This window comes from Leptonotus elevatus, chromosome 11, assembly GCF_054856555.1.
Source record: "Leptonotus elevatus isolate MCC_2025b chromosome 11, RoL_Lele_1.0, whole genome shotgun sequence".
Taxonomy (NCBI): Eukaryota; Metazoa; Chordata; class Actinopteri; order Syngnathiformes; family Syngnathidae; genus Leptonotus; species Leptonotus elevatus.
Genome location: NC_141249.1, coordinates 16,610,844 through 16,631,381, shown reverse-complemented (window position 1 = coordinate 16,631,381; position 20,538 = coordinate 16,610,844). Strand labels below are relative to the sequence as shown.

Sequence of the window (20,538 nt, the reverse complement as noted above, 5' to 3'; positions counted from 1 at the left end):
ATTTACTAGTTGCGTGCATGCGTTAGCAAAGCTAAACATTTTGATAGGCCCAAAAAGAGACATTAAATCAGGTTTCTGTACAGTAAACGCTTTATTTCACCAGCAACCTCACCCCCCCCCCAAAAAAGCCGCTAATAAATTAATCTAACGCATACTTCACATTCATCCAAAGTGCAACAAATCTGGGCATCAAACCTGCCACGCGTTCCAGATCCTCACGTGCCCTTAGCGAAGTTGGCACATAACACAGTTTTTCCACCGCATGTTCTGTCAGCATCATCTGTGTCAGTTGGCAAGCAATTAAGAATGGCTTCATTAACATCACCCACCCGTCTGATCAGCATTGATTCCTTCCAGTTGAATAAACAAAAGGCAAGTCGAAAATCAAAGTTGGTACATCTCATGGGATTCTTCCTTTTTTTTCTTCTTTTTTTTTTTATAGGAGTGTTGGTAAAAAAATCATCCCCAACCATTTTCATCCTCCCAGTTGAAGTCGTCCCCATCACTCCAACCGTCTGCTTCGGCCTGCGATACAGAAAAACATTTTCATTGGTGGGCCAGTCATTTGTTTCTATCAAATCATTTTCAGCTCAACATCTAATCTGTCCATTTTGTACACTGTTTATCCTGTAAAATGGAGTACATCCCATCTGATTTATTCACCTACTGACAATTCTTCAATGAACTTAAAAAAATGCATGTTTTTGGAATGTGTACCAAGGGACGCCATGTTGTCCACTCACCTCAGTCACACTGGCAGCAGCAAACTTGGCCGACAGCATTGTTGTGTCGATAGCAGCGTCTTGCGCCATCGGCCTGGCATCGCCGCTGGCGCTCAGTATGAGCAGAGCCGAAGAGGACATCTTGATGTCCGGCACCATGTCGGCAAACAAATCCAGCTCTGGGTCCACTTCTCGCTGCTGCTTCTTCTTCACCTTGATGGTGAACTCCTCCCCGAGGCCTCCCGTACCCTCGCGCTTCTGCGGCCCAGCAGACTTGGGGTCCATTGGGGCTTGATTGGCCGGTCGCACGCCTGAGCTCAATTTGAGCGGTTTGGAAGCTCCCAGTCTTTGTGGCTCAGTGGTTTGTTGTCCAGGAGGCGCAGTGAACACAACCGGAGAGGCCTCGGAGGCGGTTTCCGTGTCCTCAAAGTCATCCCAAGGTTCTTCAGCTTCTACAGTCTGGTGTTTTTTGGCCGCATCCGAGGCTTTGATGAGGATCTGGACCGGCTGGCTCTTCCGCTCCTCGCCATCGTCTGGATCGCTCCAGTCGGGCCAGTCCTCCACGCGGCCTTTGGGTGAGTGCGCTGCCTCCTCGGAGCTGGAAGAGTTAGTGTCACCGTGCTGATGGAAGCCATTTAAGGGGAGAAACGTGGGTTTACTGACACCTGCAATGCAAAGACACCTCCCTGTTAGTCTTCATGCCTGTATCCCACTAAGAGGCGAAGGTTTTTTGAAGGACCTTGAACGAACCCTGACAAGAAATCAACATTCGCTACCATCACCACTTCAGTTGTCATACCCAATGTCGGTTCCAGCGTGTAGTTCCTTGAAATCTCCCTTCTCCCTATGAATCGCCCCGAGTTGTCCTCAGGCGGTCTGGGGAACAAATTCAAAACCTTGGAAGGCTGCTCCATCTGAGGGAACGAACCGCCCATGATGTGCACGGGTGACGCTACAATCACAAAATAAACAATCAGCCTCCAAAACTGGCATCTGAATTTAATCATATTTGTGTTGACCTACTTTCTGGCGTGGCCTCTGCCGACCTGCTGAACTTGGGAGTGGAGAGTTTAAAGACCTTAGTTCTCTCTCCTCCCACCACCACCTGAGCCCCGAGCAAAGGCACCAACACGGCCAGACTCTGCAGCGTCATGGCGACCAAAGCGTCATTGGTGTCTCTCAATCCCAGCAAAACCTACAAAGAAAAAAAAATTACTTGGTATAGACTGCATCAGAAAGGAGATAAAAATGCATGCTCTATTGAGTTCAAGTCTGGCGATGTGCAAAAGGAAGGTCCGCGCATACCTGAGGTAGGATCTGAATCTTCAGCTCCTCGTGGGAGAAGAACTGAGCGTAGATATGGATGTGCGCCAGCAACACCATCCGCACGTGTTCCTCGTTGACTTTGACGAGCTTGAGGAGCTGCGGGATGACGTGCTTGCGGTAAAGGGCCACAGACAGCAGGCATTCTTCACCGCAAGTGATATCTGGCCCGGAACACGACGAGAGAAGATTTTAGGGACCGGGTTTTTCTGGGAGGGAGTGTCACGTCTGCCTCTTTCTTTTGTCGTACCCTTCTTTGGCTTTAGGAGATGCGGCAGAAAACTTTTAACCGCCATCGGCTCGGCAAACACCAGCGAGTTGAGGAGTTTGGGGACGAGACGTGCAGCGGTAAGCTCCTCGGGGAGGCTCTGGACTCTGTCGAGAAGAAACCTGCACAAACATACAGTATCTCATCGGTCGTTTGTGCAGATATTCAAATATATCTTTCTTTGAAGTAATGCAATATACAGCCATTAATAGCTAAACAAAAAAAATAATAAAAGTGAGTACACCCCTAAGTGAAAATGCCATTTCTTCAGCGTTGCCCCATGAAATTATATAATTACATATCTGCACAAATGTGAAGGGTGTGCTCACTTTTGTGAGATACTTTAAACTGTATTTTCTCAGGGCAGCACTGTGCATTAGTGGTTAGCATGTCTGCCTCACAGTTTGAAGACAGTGTCCAACCTGGACTTAGACAAGGGTGGGCACATTTTTTTTGTTCAAGGGCTTCATTTGATTTTTGAAATAATTAGTAGGTATGGTAGAAAAAAAAGTGTGGGGGTGGTAAATATGTGTATCAAAAATACTTAAGATTTTAGACTTTAAATAATAATACTTAAGATTATTTTAATTAAAATAAATTCATGTGCATTTTTTAAATACGATCATGATTATCTGTAATTGATTCAAACTATTTTAATGTACAGCACATGTAAAACAGTTTTAAAACTATATGAATATAGATGACTTGACATATCAAATTTTACTATTCATAATGACTCAATTTACACATTACGTATTTAATTATCAATAAGCACAGCATACCTCCTATTTGTCTATTTTTGCAGAATTTAAAAATAAATAATTCAGTATTTTTTTATTTTTTGGGGGTTAAAAAAAATAATTCAATCAATAATAGTCATCAATTATACACTAAATGGATGTTTGTTATTCACAACAAAAAGTTTAACAAAATCATTCATGCTAATTTATCCATTCATCTTCTTAACCGCTTGTCCTCACAAGGGTCGCGGGGGTCGCTGGAGCCTATCCCAGCTGGCTTCGAGCAGGGGGCGGGGCACACCCTGAACTGGCTGCCAGCCAATCCAGAATGTTAAATTTGAAATTATATTATTTTTAATTAATGTTATCCTAATTTATAAACCAAATATTTAATACAAATAAAAATGATTAAATACATACCGTACGTAAAAGTGTTCAAAACAAAGGAAATTAGTGAATAGAAATAATACATAATTATAATTATAATAAATAAAATCTAGCGCAGGGCCCTTGATCATGTAAATGCCCGACGGCCCAAATTATATAACAGAGTCGACTACAAGTGGCCCGCGGACCGTAGTTTGCCCACCCTGACTTGGCCTATTTAAACCAATGATCAATTTAATCTAAATGAAGCCAATATGCTTGTTTTTGAAATCTCCACACAGGAAGTGCAGAGCTGAGATTCAAACCCCGACCCTCAACCGTGAGGCAGGCGACCTCACCACAAGACTACCAATTTCAAGCCATTGAAATAATCTTTTGCTCCTCACTTGAAGAACTCGTTTTTTTCTTCCTCCGTCTTGAGCGTGAGGCTGTTCAGAAAGTTCATCACTTCCAGAAAGTCGTTCCTGCGCACAAGAAACAAAGCGTGCGGCGTTCAAACGAACATCATCTCGGCAAGCGAACGGCTGCGCAATCGCGAGCCCACCTGAAAAAATCATGAGTCAGCAGGGAGCTGAGGGCGGGCCTACGAGAGGGGTCAGAGTTCAGCGGGCCCACCTGCAGCGTCTTTTTCAGACTGTCGGACAGCTCCTGCGACACTGGATGAAAAGCCGCCTTGACGATAAGACATATGTCGCATTTTTGAATAAAACGGGAGCTGACATTACTCACCGTAACCGTTCAAGAGCGGCAGGAGGGCCTCAAGCATGGAGCCGAAAGAGTAACAGTCCCGAGAGTGTGCGTGTTTATCTGGAAGCATTTTAAAGCCCTCCACCTGAAAACAACAACTTTTTTTTAGCACCCAAAAAATAAAAAAAAGTCTCTTGGTCATTGTGACGGCGAGATGGGCGTTTGATATGCTGACCTGCTCCTCTGGTGGAACGCAGCTGGCGTCTCTCACGCTCTGAATGCTGACAAGAAACTGAAGAAAAGAACATCAACGTTAAATCTGAACGGCTTCCTGTGAGAAATATTTCCTGACGTAGGCAGCTCACAAAAATTCGGAGTTATAAGCAGTCACGGAGTCCGTTTTTTTTTTTGCTTCTAAGATGTCCAATTTAAGCAACGTCACCCTACCTCTGGAGTTGCTTCCGAGAACTTGCAGACCGTCTCCATCCCTCCGAGTTTCCAATGTCCATCTTCACTGACAAACACAGACGAGATGCACACGTTGTTGTGGCTTGATTTCCCCTGGCGGGTTCAGGACGACGGGTTAGCAAACATTCCACGTGTTTTGCAATAAGATTCCTCCGTTTGTGGCCAGCTCACCCTCTCGTGCAGAAAGACGATCGCCTGCAGGAGGTCGTAGATTCCGGCGCAGATCTCTTCAGGGGAGAGCCCGTCCAGCAGCAGCTCCAGGGGCTTGACGCGCTCCGTCACCAGGTGGATGCTGCCGTCCTGCACTGAGCAGGACAGGAAGCGCAGCAGGCACGGGTGCCTCAAGGTCTTCAGGTGCTGCAGCGGACGAGAGTTTCATTGCATTCAAAAAAGGTATGACGAGCGCCATCATCACCGGTTCAACAGCTGAAATGGATTGCTGAACATTATTTTTTAAATAAACATACCTTAGCTGCTTTATTGACCTTATCTTCATTGCCGCGCTTGTGCACAAACACGGACGCGGCCCTTCCGTCCTGGAGCACAGCTGAGAACATGGTGAGACCGAAGGGCAGACTCAGGAGAGGCTCCTCCGGCGTGCAGCTCCGCACGGCGCTGCTCTCGGCGCCCATGGCCGCTCACCTGGACGTGGATGTGAATGGGCTCTTTGCATTTAACGCTGTGACGTCATGACGGTTTCAGATCATATGCAGTGGACAAGCGCTGTTCCGGTTTGGCTAACTTTGACAAAGGCCTCGAGTCGGGCTGAACAATTAATCAAATTCAAATTGACATCACAACGTGGTAGAATGCAATTTTCAATTTACAGTTTAATTTTCGTTGGTAGATAGGCTTTGTTTATTTATTTACTTAATACATCTATGCATGTTATTTACAAGTTTAGTGCTTGAAAAAATCGAAGACAACGTAATTGTGGTCTACTTTGCATGCAACGGCGATGTAACAGATACAGTACGTTCCCAAGTCCTGAAGGGATTATTATTATTATTATTATTTTTATTTTTTTTAAACCTCTGTCTTTGCTTCCTCAAAGGAAACTAAAGAGGAGGGAGACAAAGATCTTAGGTTACGAGTAATTAATAATTTAACAATTAAAACTGAAACTTTCATATTATTTCATTGTTCATTCGCCTTTATTTTTGCGTAAGCCTATTTTATAAGACCAAAACGTTTACGTATAATAAATCTGATACTGTTTATTTTAATACAGGTTCATTTATTGCTTATAAAAAAATACTCAGGAAGAGGACTTTGAAATAATAATCGCATATGTGATCACAATCACAATATTTTTAGTAAATAAATGATAAATGACTTAGATACTCACCAAACACAAGTTTTTAGTACCTAAATTACTAAAATGATCATACTAAAAATAATACCACGCGCATACTGTACCATTATAAATACTGATTTATGTTCCTCCACATTCATGCATGTAATATGTTGTGTTAGTTTTTGCAAGTCCTGTCCACACGGGGTACAGAACAAGGCTTTCAACTTGAAAAGCCCGAGCCGAGACGTAGTTCGGCAACACTGGAGATTGCGTTCAAAGCGCCCGTTGAAAACACCATTAAAGGATGTCACTTGGGCTAGAAAAGCACATGAAACTCTCAACACATTATGACCGTCATTTACCTGCTCGACTCCACTTGTCAACGAGGAAGAGGTTAGCCAACCTCGCTAGTTGCCTTGCCAGTTGGCCATTGCTACGACTCGCCGTAGCCCGAATTTCGTCCAAACCACCATGCGGCGCTTTATGAGATGTGTTAATTCACGCGAGTAATATAAATGATCACGTTGTTGTTTACAAAAATGAAAGTAAGCGAATGGCGTTCATTTCGACTATGCTAACGCGCTGTAAACACGTACATTTCCGGTATTGACGAAACCATGAGATACGGGGGTGAGCAATTCACGTTTAGAAATTAAAATGTTTGCCCAATTTATGTCTAGTTTTGAACGTCTTAATACATTAATTGCAATAATAAAATCTACTAACAAAATTTAATTTGACTGTTAAGTATTTTTTAGGTAATAAAATAAATCTGGACGAAATATAAACCTCCCCGATTTCAGTGATAATGGTCTCGACTCCAGTGGTGTGAGGTATGACGCTTTCGCAAGTGACTTCTGCCATATGGTGGCCAAGAATTTTGTTTAATGTTCAGTTTCAGTTGTTATTGAACTTATTTAAAAAACAAAACAAAAAAACATTGTATTTTACGTTATACTGCACGCTTTAAAAATAGTTGTACTTTAAATCTAAACCTTTTTGCATTGTGGTCTATTAATCTAAACACGGTGTTCTGATTAATATTGTATTCGTTGAATAAGAATTAAGCAGATTAATCCACCCGTTTTCAGCCTGAATTCGAAGTCGAAGTGCCCACGTGCCGTATTGTGAACGTCACGTGACCACCAGATCCACACAACAGGTGATCCATATTTGTTGAGTGTGTTAAGTTGGAACATAAAAGTCATTGGCCTATATAGCGTATTTGCCCAAGTAATTTATTGAAGAAAAACAAAAATAAACCTACAAACAAACAAAAATTTAGAAGAGTCCCGTTAGTTTCCTTAATATAACTTTTTTGGTATACACTTACAAGGTTGACTAAAAATCTTTTCAGACATGGAGAAAAAGAAAAAAAACACTGAATTCATTCGCATTTTATTTTATTTTATTGTGTCAGTCAAAACTGACAGAGGCAGTTATGCTCTTCCGAAAACAAAATATCCGACTGTCCCTTTTTAGTGATAGTATTCACAATATGTGCATATTAGAATGGCTGAGCTTAAGTAAAAAAATTTTTTTAAAAAAAGTCTGTATTCAGCAACATTACAGAAATATCGTCAGAGGAAGTGAAGATATGGCTTGTGGTTGGTTACTTTAGCAACACAGCAGTTGCAGAGAGTGGAAAACAACATCATTCACACAGATTCATTCAGAGAGAAACATGGATGAGCTTGGTAAGGCAACTTTTTCCTACTTATTTCCTGTGATTCTCAAAAAATCAGTTGACTTTGATTCTGAGGCAAATGCTCACATTCGATTGAAATTATTTGTCAGAGGAGTAATAATTTGCATCATCGTTTTTGTTGTTCTTTACAGGATGATTTAACATTCAGCAACACAAGAAAGGCAAAAATATTAGAAGCAGCTCTCCGTATGGTGCAGTGCAGTTATACACCACTCAACTCAAATTAACTTTATTTATAGAGCACTTTAAAAACAAGCACAGCCGCATACAAAGTGCTGTACTAGAAGTAAAAAAAAAAAAAACAGCAAAAAAGAAGACAAACAAAACAATAAATAGCAACATAAAAAATCAGTAAACACAATAACACACTAAAACAATGCAGTCTCATCCTGAGATGAAAGCTAAAGAATAAAAATGGCTTTAAAAGACCAACATTAAAAATGGACAGTGAGAGTGCTTGCACATATTTAGTGGAGGTTATTCCAGAATAATAAACATATTGTTAGATTTTTACCACCATTAAGATCTGTGCAGGTTCACCCAGCCTGAGTTGATTAGACACGTTTGCGTATTTCCCACAAGATTCTTTCAGTAAGTTTTACTTCTGTAAAATATTATGACATCACTTCCTGAGGAAACCTTTTAGCACAAATTCACCTCAAAACAGATAAAACAAACATCTTTGCCCTCTCAGACGAGTGTTACGGCAAACACAATCACATCGACCGGCTCAACTTTTATCACCAAAAGTGCAAAGAATTTTGTTGTTGTTTCAGATCTGCTGTTGGAGGAGCTAGCCCTCAATCCGACTGCTTCGGAAGGCAGTAATGCAACCATTAAAGAGGTCATTGTAAACTAACCACAATATCACGTATAGATCAGGGCTGGGCCACATTTGATTTTATTTTTTAATTAACATCTGGGCTTGATCGAAGAGGAAAAACAAGTGGTACACGTAGCTTGGGTTATTTTAATAATGAAATAATTCATTAGTATTAAAGATGTGGTAAAGTGAATTTGAAATATAAAGCACACAAAGACTGACAACTATGTAGAACTTAATTGTGAAGTTAAATTGTTTTCAACCATTTCAGTTTTCCTATTTTTGGGTGTGTGGCGAACACACATGACTTGCCCCTCCCCCCACGATGTAAGACGTCAGCTCTTCGTTCGCATCAGCTGTTATCCGACATGCTGTTAGCTAGCTAGCTATACTTTTCTTTTTCTTTTTTTAAACTAGCTAGCGAAACATTAGGATTTAAAAGAAACAAGCGAATATATTGTTGATGTATTTTTTTACTTCTTTTTCCACAGGTGTCAGCTGCAGCGAGCACTAGACCTAAAAAGGGATCTAACCTAACGCTTTACAGGTGTTCACTCACTAAATATTGTTTAAACGAAACCTCCACAGTTGAACACAATCCCTTTACTGATGTTGGTACACTCATTTAAATGTATTTCTTTTTTTATTTTGCCCGTTGAGATGAATTGAACTGATTTGTTCTTCGAGGGTTCAACTTTGCCATCATAAAAACCTTTACTTGCCTACAGGCACTTTTCAAGTACTATATTTCTTACAAGTAATTTTATTTCGTGCTACCCTGTGCTGTTACACATCGCCTCTGGGGGTCAGCAGGGATGAAACAGAACTAAACATTTTGATCTCTTGTGGGGTTTTAGTGAGCCACCTCCTCCCGAGGCAGCTTCCCAGGACTCACCCACCATAGAACTGGATTCCATTTTGCAAGATCTGATGAGCCTGGCATCACAGGTGGGTGTTGTATTTTCCCGTGAGCACGCGCAGAAGAAAATGAATGGCTGTCTGATCTGATGAACTTAACCACTCTCATCAAGAGGGGGCAGCATTGTTCCAATATGATGAGACTGATGCTACCTGACGTCATCATCACTCAGCTGACCTTTTGAGCAAACTCATGTCCGGCCTCTTGTCTCCATTTAGGAAGCAGCATCTTCGCCGCTTTTACAGGAACAGTCCGTTGAAAAGAAAACAAAAGACGATCAACGGGATTTCGGCGCAAAGGCTTCAGCCGGGAGCGAAGATACAGACAGCATCGATGATCTTCTCGGTGGACTGACCACTGACTTGGAAAAGATTGGAGTCCACACCGCAGCCAAAGGCCTCTGTGCTGCATGTAAAAAAGTTATTGTGGGGAAGGTAATGGAAGGCTACACAAACCAAAAGCTGCAAAGGCAACTTGTTGCTGTAGACGTGAACTTATGAAGAGCCATCAGGGTCATCATTCATCCTCTCACCTACACTACTGAAACGCCCTTGCACTCACTGCTTAAATCTTTTTCACTCACACACACACACACACACACTACTAAAACGCTGTGTCTTAGAGCATTTCAGTCCTGTGTGCGAACGAAAATAAATCACTACTTTAATGTGAGAGCTTTTATGTAGTATATTTAAACAAAATTACAGCAGCACTGTAAGAGTGTTTCAATAGTGTGTGTGAGAGCACATCAGTAGTGCATGAGTGTTTCATTATTGTGCCCGAGAGTGTTTCAGTACTGTGCATTAGTGTATTGTAGTCATGTATGTAAGCAAAAAATAATAATAATAATTGCGAGAGAATTTTAGTAGGGTGTGAGTGAAAACACTTTCGGTAGTCTGTGTGAGTGTTTCAGTAGTGTGCATTCAAAGATTTCAGTAGTGAGTGTTAGTGTTTTAGAAGCCCGTGAGAGATTTACTTGCATGTGTGAGAGTGTGTACGGGAACATTTCCATATGTGTGAGAGTGTTTCAGTAATATATATATATATATAAATAAAATGTGTTTTTGTGTGAGAGCGTGTTTTATGTGTGAGAGTGTTTCAGAAGTGTGTGTCAGATCGTTCCAGTTTTGTGTGTAAGTGCATTTCCGTTGTGTGTGTGTGTGTGTGTGTGTGAAGTCCCTGCTTCTTTGCTGCTTTGTTCAGATGATCGCCGCATTGGGTGAGATGTGGCACCCGCAGCACTTTGTGTGTGCAGCGTGTAAGACGGAGCTGAGCACCACCGGCTACTTCGAGAGGGACGGCCGGCCGTACTGCAAGCACGACTACGAGCAGCTCTTCGCTCCACGCTGTGCCTACTGCAAAGGGCCCATTGTGCAGGTACGAGTGATCACCAGCCAATCGCAGGCCACATATAAACTCACATTCGCACCAGCGGACAATTCAGAATCCACACGAAGTACTCCATCATTGTGGATTCATGTAATTATACAAAGTCCGACTTCAAGTATGTGTTGGTATTTGTTGTTACAGAACATCCTGACAGCTCTGGACCAGACTTGGCATCCAGATCACTTCTTCTGTGCACACTGCGGAGATTTCTTTGGCGATGACGGTACGATGATGACGAAACCCGCGCAAGGGGTCTTGTGGGGAAAAAAAGGAGCAAATGAAATGAGGACATTGTTGACGTGTGTTCAAAGGTTTCCTGGAGAAGGACGGGAAGCCTTATTGTTCCGGCGACTTCTACCGCCTCTTTGCCCCCAAGTGCGCAGGCTGTGGGGGGGCAGTGACGGAGAACTACCTGACGGCGGCCAACGACACGTGGCATCCCGAGTGCTTCGTCTGCGCGGTGAGCTCCTCATCCTGACACCTACATAGTTACTGTATCTTATCGTCATTTCTCTAAAATCCACGCGGCATCCTTCCATTCCACAGTGGCAGGAAAGTACGATTTGAAAATAAAAAGAGACATAAATAGAGAGAAGTAAAGTCAACCCACTGTTGAGATCTTGATTGATTGAGATCTTGGCATTGGGTCCAACAATGGTTTGTGGCGAATGTATTTTGTGCCACAAGCTTCTGATGTTGGAAAACAAAAAAATCTCCATCTGTGCTACTTTAGCAGTTACAATATACAATATGCATAGTCCATTTACAATGTTAACAAAATGGGAACACATTATTTTGATAGCATGGAAGCCTCAGCTAATGCTAGTTAGCTAAAAAAAAATAGGGAGCAAAGATAAAAAAAAATATATATATTATTATTGTTTGAATTTAGCAAAATTGTATTTACGTTTCAGTCCATTTACAATTAGTTAGCAAACCAATAAGAACACGTTGTTTTGGTAGCGTAAAATATTTAGCTAATGCTAGGTTGCTTCATAAAATAGGGAGCAGAGTTTTTTTTATTGTGTCAAGGTATCAAAATTGTAATTGTATGAAATGACAGTTAAAATTGGCTTGAAACATTTTTTTTCTTCTTTCTTCTCAGTCCATTTACAATTGGTTAGCAAACCTATACAAACACATTGTTTTGATAGCATACAAACTTTAGCTAATGCTAGGTAGCTTTATAAAAGGGAGCAGAGTTTTCTTTTTTCTTCTTTTTTCTTATTATGCGAAGTTATCACAATTTTAATTGTACAGAATTGACAGTTAAAAGTGACTTTTTCTGTTTTCATTCTATTTACAATTAGTTAGCAAACCTATAGGTACACAATGTTTTGATAGCATAAAAGCCTTAGCTAATGCAAGCTAGCTTTGTAAAATAGGGAGCAAAGATTTTTATTTTGTGTGAAATTGTCAAAATTGTAATTGTATATAATTGAGTTAAATTTGGCCTTAATTTTTATTTTTTTCTCTTCATAGCACGCAGCAACATTTAATGCCTTTTACCTATTATGATAGCTCGCCAATGTGAAAAAATGGGTAGAGTAGAGAAGATTTAGTTTTTTTTCCCATTTCTTTTATCAAAACTGTATTGTATAAATTTGACGGTAAAAAATAATTTGTAGCTTTCAGAATTTTTTTTGTTAACCTACATATTCATTAATTCAACCGTTTAATGCCACTGGCATACTGTATATATACGTCAAGTACGTTTTTCAACTGGTAGGCGTGGAAAAGTTATGTTCAACTCATCTGCGAAATTCTATCTTCTACATAACTGTGATTACGAACAGACGCCAGTAGAAAGTAGCGATGATTTGAGATTAGCAGAGCTTTTGAGTTGAAGAAAATTAGGAAGGAGAGAAATGCCAACCAAGCCGTCGGACAAGTTGATGCACCTGGCACTCCAACAGAACATGAGTTATGATATCAACTGAGAATGTGTCGTCGTGGTAGCTTGTAAAAAAAAAAAAAAAGTGTGCGTCTTTCAAGTACAGAATGTGAGCACTTTTGCCACCTGTGACCTTTTCAGGACTGTCTGAAGCCATTCGCTGGCGGCCGCTTCATGGAGCTGGACGGCCGCCCGCTGTGCCAGACGCACTTCCACACGCGCCAGGGCACTTTGTGCGGCAGCTGCCGTCAGCCCATCGTGGGCCGCTGCATCTCGGCTCTGGACGGCAAGTTTCACCCGGAGCACTTTGTGTGCGCCTTCTGTTTGCGGCAGCTCAGCCAGGGAATCTTTCAGGAGCACAAAGGCAGACCGTACTGCTCGGCGTGCTTTAACAAACTCTTGGTGTGATGTTTTAAATGTGTATATATATTTCAAAATGAAAAAGGAATTTAGGTCAAATTTGCCAGAGGATATTTTTAACGTGTCATCGTTTTTGAAGGTGTGCTGTTGACATAAATGTTTCAAAATGAATTTTATTCTTTGTTTTCGGAGTTTCCTTTACGACACGGCTTGACCAATTGGCCAGCAACACATGCACCCTGCAGACTCCCTCTTCATTCCCCACACAGACTCCTTTTGTAGCAGCGCGTGGAAGATTGATGAAGGGGCTCGAGTCAACAAAAGTATTTTTTACTGTCGATGGAGCGCCCAAACATCAATGCAGCGCTCAAACAACTCACTTCGGGTGATGAGAGATGGATCAGCCGCAAAGTGCTCTTGTGTTATTTTTAATTTTTATTTTTTAAGTAAAATTGTACCGCCGATGTGCTTTGCCTGTTGATTGCTATGATTCATTTGTTCCTATGAACTGCAAATAGCATTCTGTTGTATTTCGGCTATTCAGAATAGGCTTCATTAATTGACATGCTTTTCTGTTATTCCATTACAGATTTTATTGATAATTAAAAGATTGTGTACTACAGAGATATCGTGGTTCACCAGCCGCCCCACTTTTTAGCAAATTGTTTTTGTGGAATTAATTGACTTGAATATTACGGAAATCAATATTTTGTTTATGTATTTATTATTATTATTATTAATATTATTAAGTTTCTCATGGAAATCTGCTGTTAAAAGCCATCATTTTAAATTATTCTTTACTTTATTTTTATATGTTAATATAAAAACTGTACAGACACTTAAATATCGAAATGCAATTAAAAAAAGTCAATATGTATACTGATTGGTACTACGTTCGGACACACAGCAAATGATGCAACTCGGCACAACTGAAGGGGACTATCACGAAAAAATTATAATTGGCAGCTGCGACGGAAAAATTGTAACCTTGTAACGGGTTTTGAGGCTTTACGCACACTATACTGAACTGTGATATGTTATTTAAACACAAAAAATGACGACGGGAACTCTTCATGCTTTGCTTTCTAGCCACAGATACATATTAAAATATAGTTAGATATTATTGTATACACATATAAGTAAATATATATGCATGAATATTAATGATATTTGTCTATGTGAAGACTATGTTAGACTTTTTTTTTTTTTTTTGCATCTTCAATTTTCCCAATGTCCTCAAACACACCATTGCGGACATTGGTCAAAACAAGTTTAAATACCTGTCCGGTTCTTTTCCCACCAAGCCAAATATGTTTATACAGAAAGTAGCAAATAAAACGAGTCTGTTAAACTTCAGAAGTGCTAAGTAACATGGAGCCACGGTGCTCGCATTAAACTCGAAAACTTCACTTTTATGAGCGTAACGTCACTTTTGTACAACCTTCTTATAAAGTGACCTCACGGCGCCTTTAAGCTGACTCGCCGAACGAATATCCTGCAGTTGACCCCGCGCAGCGTCGTACCTTTAGCTGCATGGTGCTTCGTTTTTGTTGGACTTATGAGATGCTTTGCTTCAGCTTTCCTCTGGACCACTCGCTCAGACTCGTTTTTTTGTGTGTGAGTGCTTACAGAGGTGGGCATTAATCATGCTGTCGTCGCTCTCCTCTTGTAGTCTGTATGCACCACATGAGCTTTTGCATCATGGAAGAAGTGTCAATGCGTCGTTAAGTCAAGTCCAACAAGCCGACCGCTTGACTTCAGACCACAAAATCGGTTTTCATTTTTGCGCATATACGAGCAAAGGTGAAAACAAACAATAAAAATAACTGCAAAATTAAAAAAATATGTTTAGATTGATAACACTATATAGCCTACAATACAAAATATAAATGCTTGTTTGTGTTATTTATATACAATAAACAGTATTAAATGTACACTCTAAAAACAATTGGGTCAAAAATAACCCAATTATGGGTCAAAAATTCTCTACTTGGGGCAATTTGACCCAACTTTGATTTAAAAAAAAAATGGGTCTTTTAGTGTAAAACAACTCATAAATATTAGTCAATTTCTTGGGTAAAAAAATTGGGTTAAATTGACCCATAAAGTGGATCGGTCCATTTTTTTTTATCCATAATTGGGTTACTTTTGACCCAACTGTTTTTAGAGTGTATGGTTATATTTTATACAATAAATACAAATAAAAATTCTACAACATTTTTGTAGTTTTATGATATGCATAAATTAAATACATATGAAGGCAATTTAATGGAAAATTTACAAACATTTGAAATAAGTGGGTTCAGTTTTGTGCAATTATTTCACATTTACCGGTAAATTCATTTTCTGAAATTATAAAGAAAATTAAAATATACATTAAGAGTAACATGCATCTAATTCATTTTTAATTATTTGATAATGACAATTTCATTTATTAGCTAAATTATTGATTCAATTTCTTTTTTGATGCCTCCATATGTGAATTTTTATATCTTCATAACAAGTATGATAGAAAAAAATATTAAACCCAATGATAAACTATAAAACTGGAATATGATATACAAGCAAAATATCATGTAATAAAATGTAAAGAAAAAAAAGTAATTGTGACTGTTGTTTTACAGCTAAATGAAGCGGTATAAAGAGGACTCGCTTACACGTAGTAAAAGTGAGCAAACATGAAATGTGAGCGCGGGTCCTTTTTAAAAGGCCGCTGAATAAAGGGCCATGTGTGCACAGAGGAGAGAGTGTAACTCAGGTGACATTTACAACAGTGAACCGGAGGAGGAAATGTTGTGGGGGGGGGGGGGCTGCATTGGTCCATGATGGGGGGGTGTGGGGTGGGGTGGTCGAGGGGCGTAATGGACACTGTGGGACGCAGGGTGAGGAGGGCAAGAAGGTGCAGTTGCAACCTTTACTTGAACTGAAATCCAATCCACTTACCCAGACTCCTGTAAAAAGTGTCTGTCCAAGCCGAAATGAGGATGGTCGCCTGACCCACCACCCTCCAAAAAAAACATGATGGGTCACATCCGACTGGTCCCGCGAAACAACATTTTCCTTCAATACAGCCTGTAACTGTCAGAGGGATCTATCCATCTATCTATCTATCTATGTATAGCTAGATTGCTATATAGCTACCTAGCTAGATTGCTACATAGCTACCTAGCTGGTTAGCTATCTATCTATCTATCTATTTATCTTATATAGCTCAACCAATCAGGGGACGGAAAAATGCTCACTCACAGCAAACAGGCCTTATTCAGTGGATTTGAAATCTGATTGGTTTAAAAAAACAACAACAACAACTGGCATTGCTAATAATGTGTAAATGTCATAGGGCAGCACTTAAGCACCCTGGGCAATTCTGACAACAAATAAATAAATCTAATACAAACTAGACTACTGGAAGCTGGGAAGCCCAAAGAATGGCTTTCCAGTGTAACCTTCACATACCGGTACTTTTCTCAAAATGAAGAAGATCAGAAAACATGCCGAAAATCGTTGGCATGTGTGCTGCTGGGCAAAACCTTCAGCGGACCAGAAGTGTTTCTGTGCGACTTCAAACGAGCGTGAGTATGACCACCAATGGGGAGAGAAAAAAAATCAACTTCAACACCTCTGTAATAACTTCCAGCCAGAGCGAGCTCCTCCACTTTAGCCGTGTTTTCTCTGGTGCCGGCGCAGGTATCACACCTGATACCATGACTGCTTCCTCTGTCCAAAAGAAACATCACGCTGTTCTTGGCCGTACACTGAGCAACTCTTAGCCATGGCACGCACTCACACACACATTTGGCCTCCTCTGTACGCCCACTGATCCTGAAAACTGTTTTTTTTTCCTGCTTACGTAGGGTTAAATGGAGTCGGCTCCCGAGGGCCAACACTATGGGAGGTTCTTACGAAAATGACAAAACATTTACTGCAATCCCCTTCAGTTGTTCAGTCTCATCTTGCCAACAGCCCCTGCCAATGTTTCTTGTTGGACCTCCATGTTAAACACATCGTGGTGGTTTTGTGTAAATCAAGTGGTAGGGCACCAAGCATTTAGGAAAACTACAGTATACCAAAACCCACTCCATCGTGGAGGTTATTTTCCAGACCACATCCGCAATAGAGAGAGTAATACCCTATTTTATGGGGTCAGCAACCTTTCCTGTCAAAAGAGCCATTTTTGACCGATGCAATGAAGGCAAAAGTTTGTTTAATATACTGAGGGCCCAAGAGCTTTAATTTTTCATGCAATTTTATGGACATGCCCCCCCCCCTCCCTTCTTCTCTTTTAAATGTTATGGCTATTTTTTTTGCTATCAATTTCTGACATTTTTGGTAATTTTGTGTACTAGTACATTTTATGTAAATTTTTGGAGATTTCTTCTTTTGTTTTGGGATATTTTATGGTTACTTTTTGAACATTTTCTTTCCTTTTCTTTCTTTACTTAAATCAATGTTCTGACTATTTTTGCCAGTTTTATGGACATATAATGAACATTTCTGCCTTTCTTCTTCCATTTTTAAAGACATGTTATGGCTATGTTTTGACATTTGTTTTCTTCAGTTTTTGCTATCAATTTCTGACATTTTTGGAATTTTTAGTGTACTTTTTTGGGGTAATTTTGGGGATTTCTTCTTTTGTTTTTGGATATTTTATGGTTACTTTTTGAACATTTTCTTTCCTGTCTTTCAATTTTCCGTTTTTTTTTGGGCAATTTTGTGGACATTTTTACAGTAACTTTCAGGATTTCTTTTATTGTTACTTTTTTAAATGACATTCTTGGCAATTTCATGGACATTTTATGGTTACTTTCTGCTTTTCCTCTAACATTTTTGGTCACTTTTTGGGGCATTTTTAGGTAATTTTTAAAAACTATTTCATCTACTTTCTAACAACTTAAAATTTTTGACTCAAACTTTTTTTTGAATATATATATATATATATATATATATATATATATATATATATATATATATATATATATATATATATATATATATATATTTTTAAAATCTAAATCATTCATTCATTTAAATAATATTTTATCCAACAAATTAAAATATGTAAAAAAATATTAATTTCATTTTTTTTTTTTATTGAGATCCACATGGGGAGCTACAGGTGAGGGACTAAAGAGCCACATATGACTCCAATTTAAACACTCTATAACCAGAGATTGGAAATCCAGGTCAAGAAAATGAATAATCTGTAAATAACATGCGGATCGAGGCATCTCATATTTACTTCTCGGCCATGCAGACAGGTTTATTCAAAAGGAGACTCATGGTTCACTGCAGCAAAATGGAGCGCTAACAAGCTAACATTTTTTTATTTTTGTCATTTGTAACTGTGTATCCTCGAATTTACAGTGGTTCACCCTTATGGTATTGGCTCGGGCATGCTTGGAACTTAATGTTGCCCACAAAGCAAACTGGTTTGGGTTTCATGGGAAAGGAAGAGACAGTAAGCTGTTTTTTTTCTTCTCTGCAGTCTGTCAGGATGATGGATGGCTTCATAAAGCTGCGTCATTGTGTGGGTGTACAGTACGGCGTGCCAGGGCGCAAAAGGTTCAGGGAAGCCTGGGATTGGTGGCGCTGGTCGAATGGTTTTGAGTGTTGATCTTTCCGGGTGAGTGGTGGGAGTTGGATATCAGACTTCGGGTCAAAGATGTCGCCATGTACACTCATTGATTCAGTAGACGTTTACATGGCAGAAGCCTCTGAACCAGATCAGGTGTCAAGACTGAGGTATGTGTATGTGTGTGGTGGTGTGTGTGTGTGTGTGTGTGGGGGGGGGGGGGGGGGGGGTGTCAATGACCACAACAGTTTAAAGGCTGGTACAAGGCCATTTGTAGATACGCTGCTTATCCAAATCCACTGCTTGTGTGGCCGCCAGACTACACATCATTATGGGATTTTCTTGAAACGGTAATGGTTGCCTATAATAACGGCCAACAGAACTGATCTGCCTCTTGAGGTTTAAACAGCCTTGTGGTTGACTCAAGGCTGCGAAGAAGAAGGCCTGCATGACAAGGACAAGATCACTGCTAACCATTTGATAGATTTCAGTCACACCAGGAGGAGTTAGAAACACCCAAAACAGAAACCAAGAGATGGAGGTCAGGAATAGGTGTTAAGACTTATTCTGTTCTGAAACAGGGTCAGCTCTGTCCTCGGCTGAAAAGAAATATCATGATTTCTTAATTTTAAGGTGCAACCAAGCGGCAGCAAATACAATGAAAAAAGCAGGAACTCTCGAATTGAACTCTGTGGAACACCAGTGGGGCAGAGCGGGACTCAGAGGGCTCAGAGGCGATCACATTAAATTGAGCAGAAAAAATAAAACTTACCGGTAAGCAGAACTTTCCCCCCAAAATTTATACTCTGACCCATTTAGAGCTACAGCAAAATGTAGCGAATTAAATCCCCTTATCAAAAATAAACCCACCCAAATCAGCACTTTTTTTAAGTGCTTTTTGGCAAAATGTTCAATTTCCAAAATAAATCATGTCTTCTAAATATTAAACACAAGTTCTTCCAGTCTTTTGCAATATTATTGTGTCATTTCCAGAAGATATACAATCAACAGATAAAAAGAAAAAATGATTTACAGTAAATTTGGCCAGGAAATTTGTCATTTTGGGCTTAACTGTATATATCGGTATCTGTATGGTAGCCAACAAAGATAAACAAACAGAAATATTGGCATTATTCATTCATTTTTATCTCCTTCACTTTTCCTCCATAATGTCCGTCTGGAAATATTACACAGTCAAATCTCCATTAAGGGATTAAAGCTCAAATTACTGACTCCGTGGCTCATTTATGCTCCCAATCCAAGTTGCTTGTAGACATGTTTAGTGATACGATAATAACATAAAATGTGAAACACATTTCAAAATAAGAAATTCTTCCCAGCATCGATGGGCTGGGGTTTTTATTTTGATGATGTTTGATATTTTAACACATCAAAAATGTCAAGGACAACAGAGGAGGAGAAAGTTGAGATGTGAATTTTCCTTGAATGACAAAACCAAGCATGGGAACATCTGCCATTGATACGGTGTTGTGTACTTTTTTTTTTTTTAAAGGTTAAATGTATTAGCTCGGGGTTCAAATTTTGTTCCAGCTCACCAGTGACCCTAATGAGGAAAAATGCTATAGAAAAGGCATTGATGGAGAAAACGTAATGATCCACCAATTTAGGAAAACCATTATCAAGTCATGCTAGCAATCACTAGCTTAGCCAGCATAGCTACAAAAACATGTCTGAATTTGAGCTAATGTGCCAGCACACAACAACGCCAAAAAGGCAAAGTTCTTAACTTTCTAGGATTAGCGGTTAGTCGTCATCACAGTAACACTCTCGAGGTGGGTGGCAGGGTTGGCTTTGACTTTGAAGCAAACATTTGGGATACGTGCTCGACAGTAGCAGTGAGCTCAACTCAACTCAAGCTCACTTCGCAACACTCCGCAGTTTAGTTAACAATTCTTCAAAAAAAGAGGCTTCAAGTTGCATTTTACTATCAAACTAAACATAAAAGAGTGACAATTACAAT

At 40.0% G+C, this 20,538-nt stretch overlaps 2 protein-coding genes across 5 annotated transcripts; one reads left to right on the top strand and one right to left on the bottom strand.

Annotated features, from left to right (window-relative positions):
- Positions 1–103: 103 nt before the first annotated feature.
- scyl3 (SCY1-like, kinase-like 3) lies at positions 104–6,489 on the bottom strand. The gene is made up of 14 exons (XM_086089204.1): positions 6,255–6,489; positions 5,063–5,237; positions 4,767–4,952; positions 4,575–4,688; positions 4,363–4,419; positions 4,170–4,272; positions 3,985–4,096; positions 3,827–3,904; positions 2,296–2,435; positions 2,028–2,209; positions 1,746–1,917; positions 1,522–1,674; positions 744–1,387; positions 104–525 (listed from the first exon to the last, which is right to left on the bottom strand). Exons 2-14 carry the CDS (start codon positions 5,225–5,227, stop codon positions 460–462), a joined length of 2,172 nt encoding a protein of 723 aa, XP_085945330.1. The 5' UTR covers positions 5,228–5,237; positions 6,255–6,489; the 3' UTR covers positions 104–459.
- lpxn (leupaxin) lies at positions 6,294–13,757 on the top strand. 4 transcript variants are annotated; one of them, XM_086089205.1, is made up of 9 exons: positions 7,433–7,589; positions 8,377–8,444; positions 8,915–8,970; positions 9,281–9,371; positions 9,561–9,776; positions 10,519–10,719; positions 10,873–10,954; positions 11,043–11,191; positions 12,767–13,757. In XM_086089205.1, exons 1-9 carry the CDS (start codon positions 7,577–7,579, stop codon positions 13,031–13,033), a joined length of 1,143 nt encoding a protein of 380 aa, XP_085945331.1. In that variant the 5' UTR covers positions 7,433–7,576; the 3' UTR covers positions 13,034–13,757. The 4 variants fall into 4 exon arrangements, with proteins under 4 accessions (XP_085945334.1, XP_085945331.1, XP_085945332.1 ...); XM_086089206.1 differs by having other exon boundaries at positions 7,494–7,589; positions 10,546–10,719; XM_086089208.1 differs by lacking the exons at positions 7,433–7,589; positions 8,377–8,444 and adding an exon at positions 6,294–7,054.
- Positions 13,758–20,538: the final 6,781 nt, after the last annotated feature.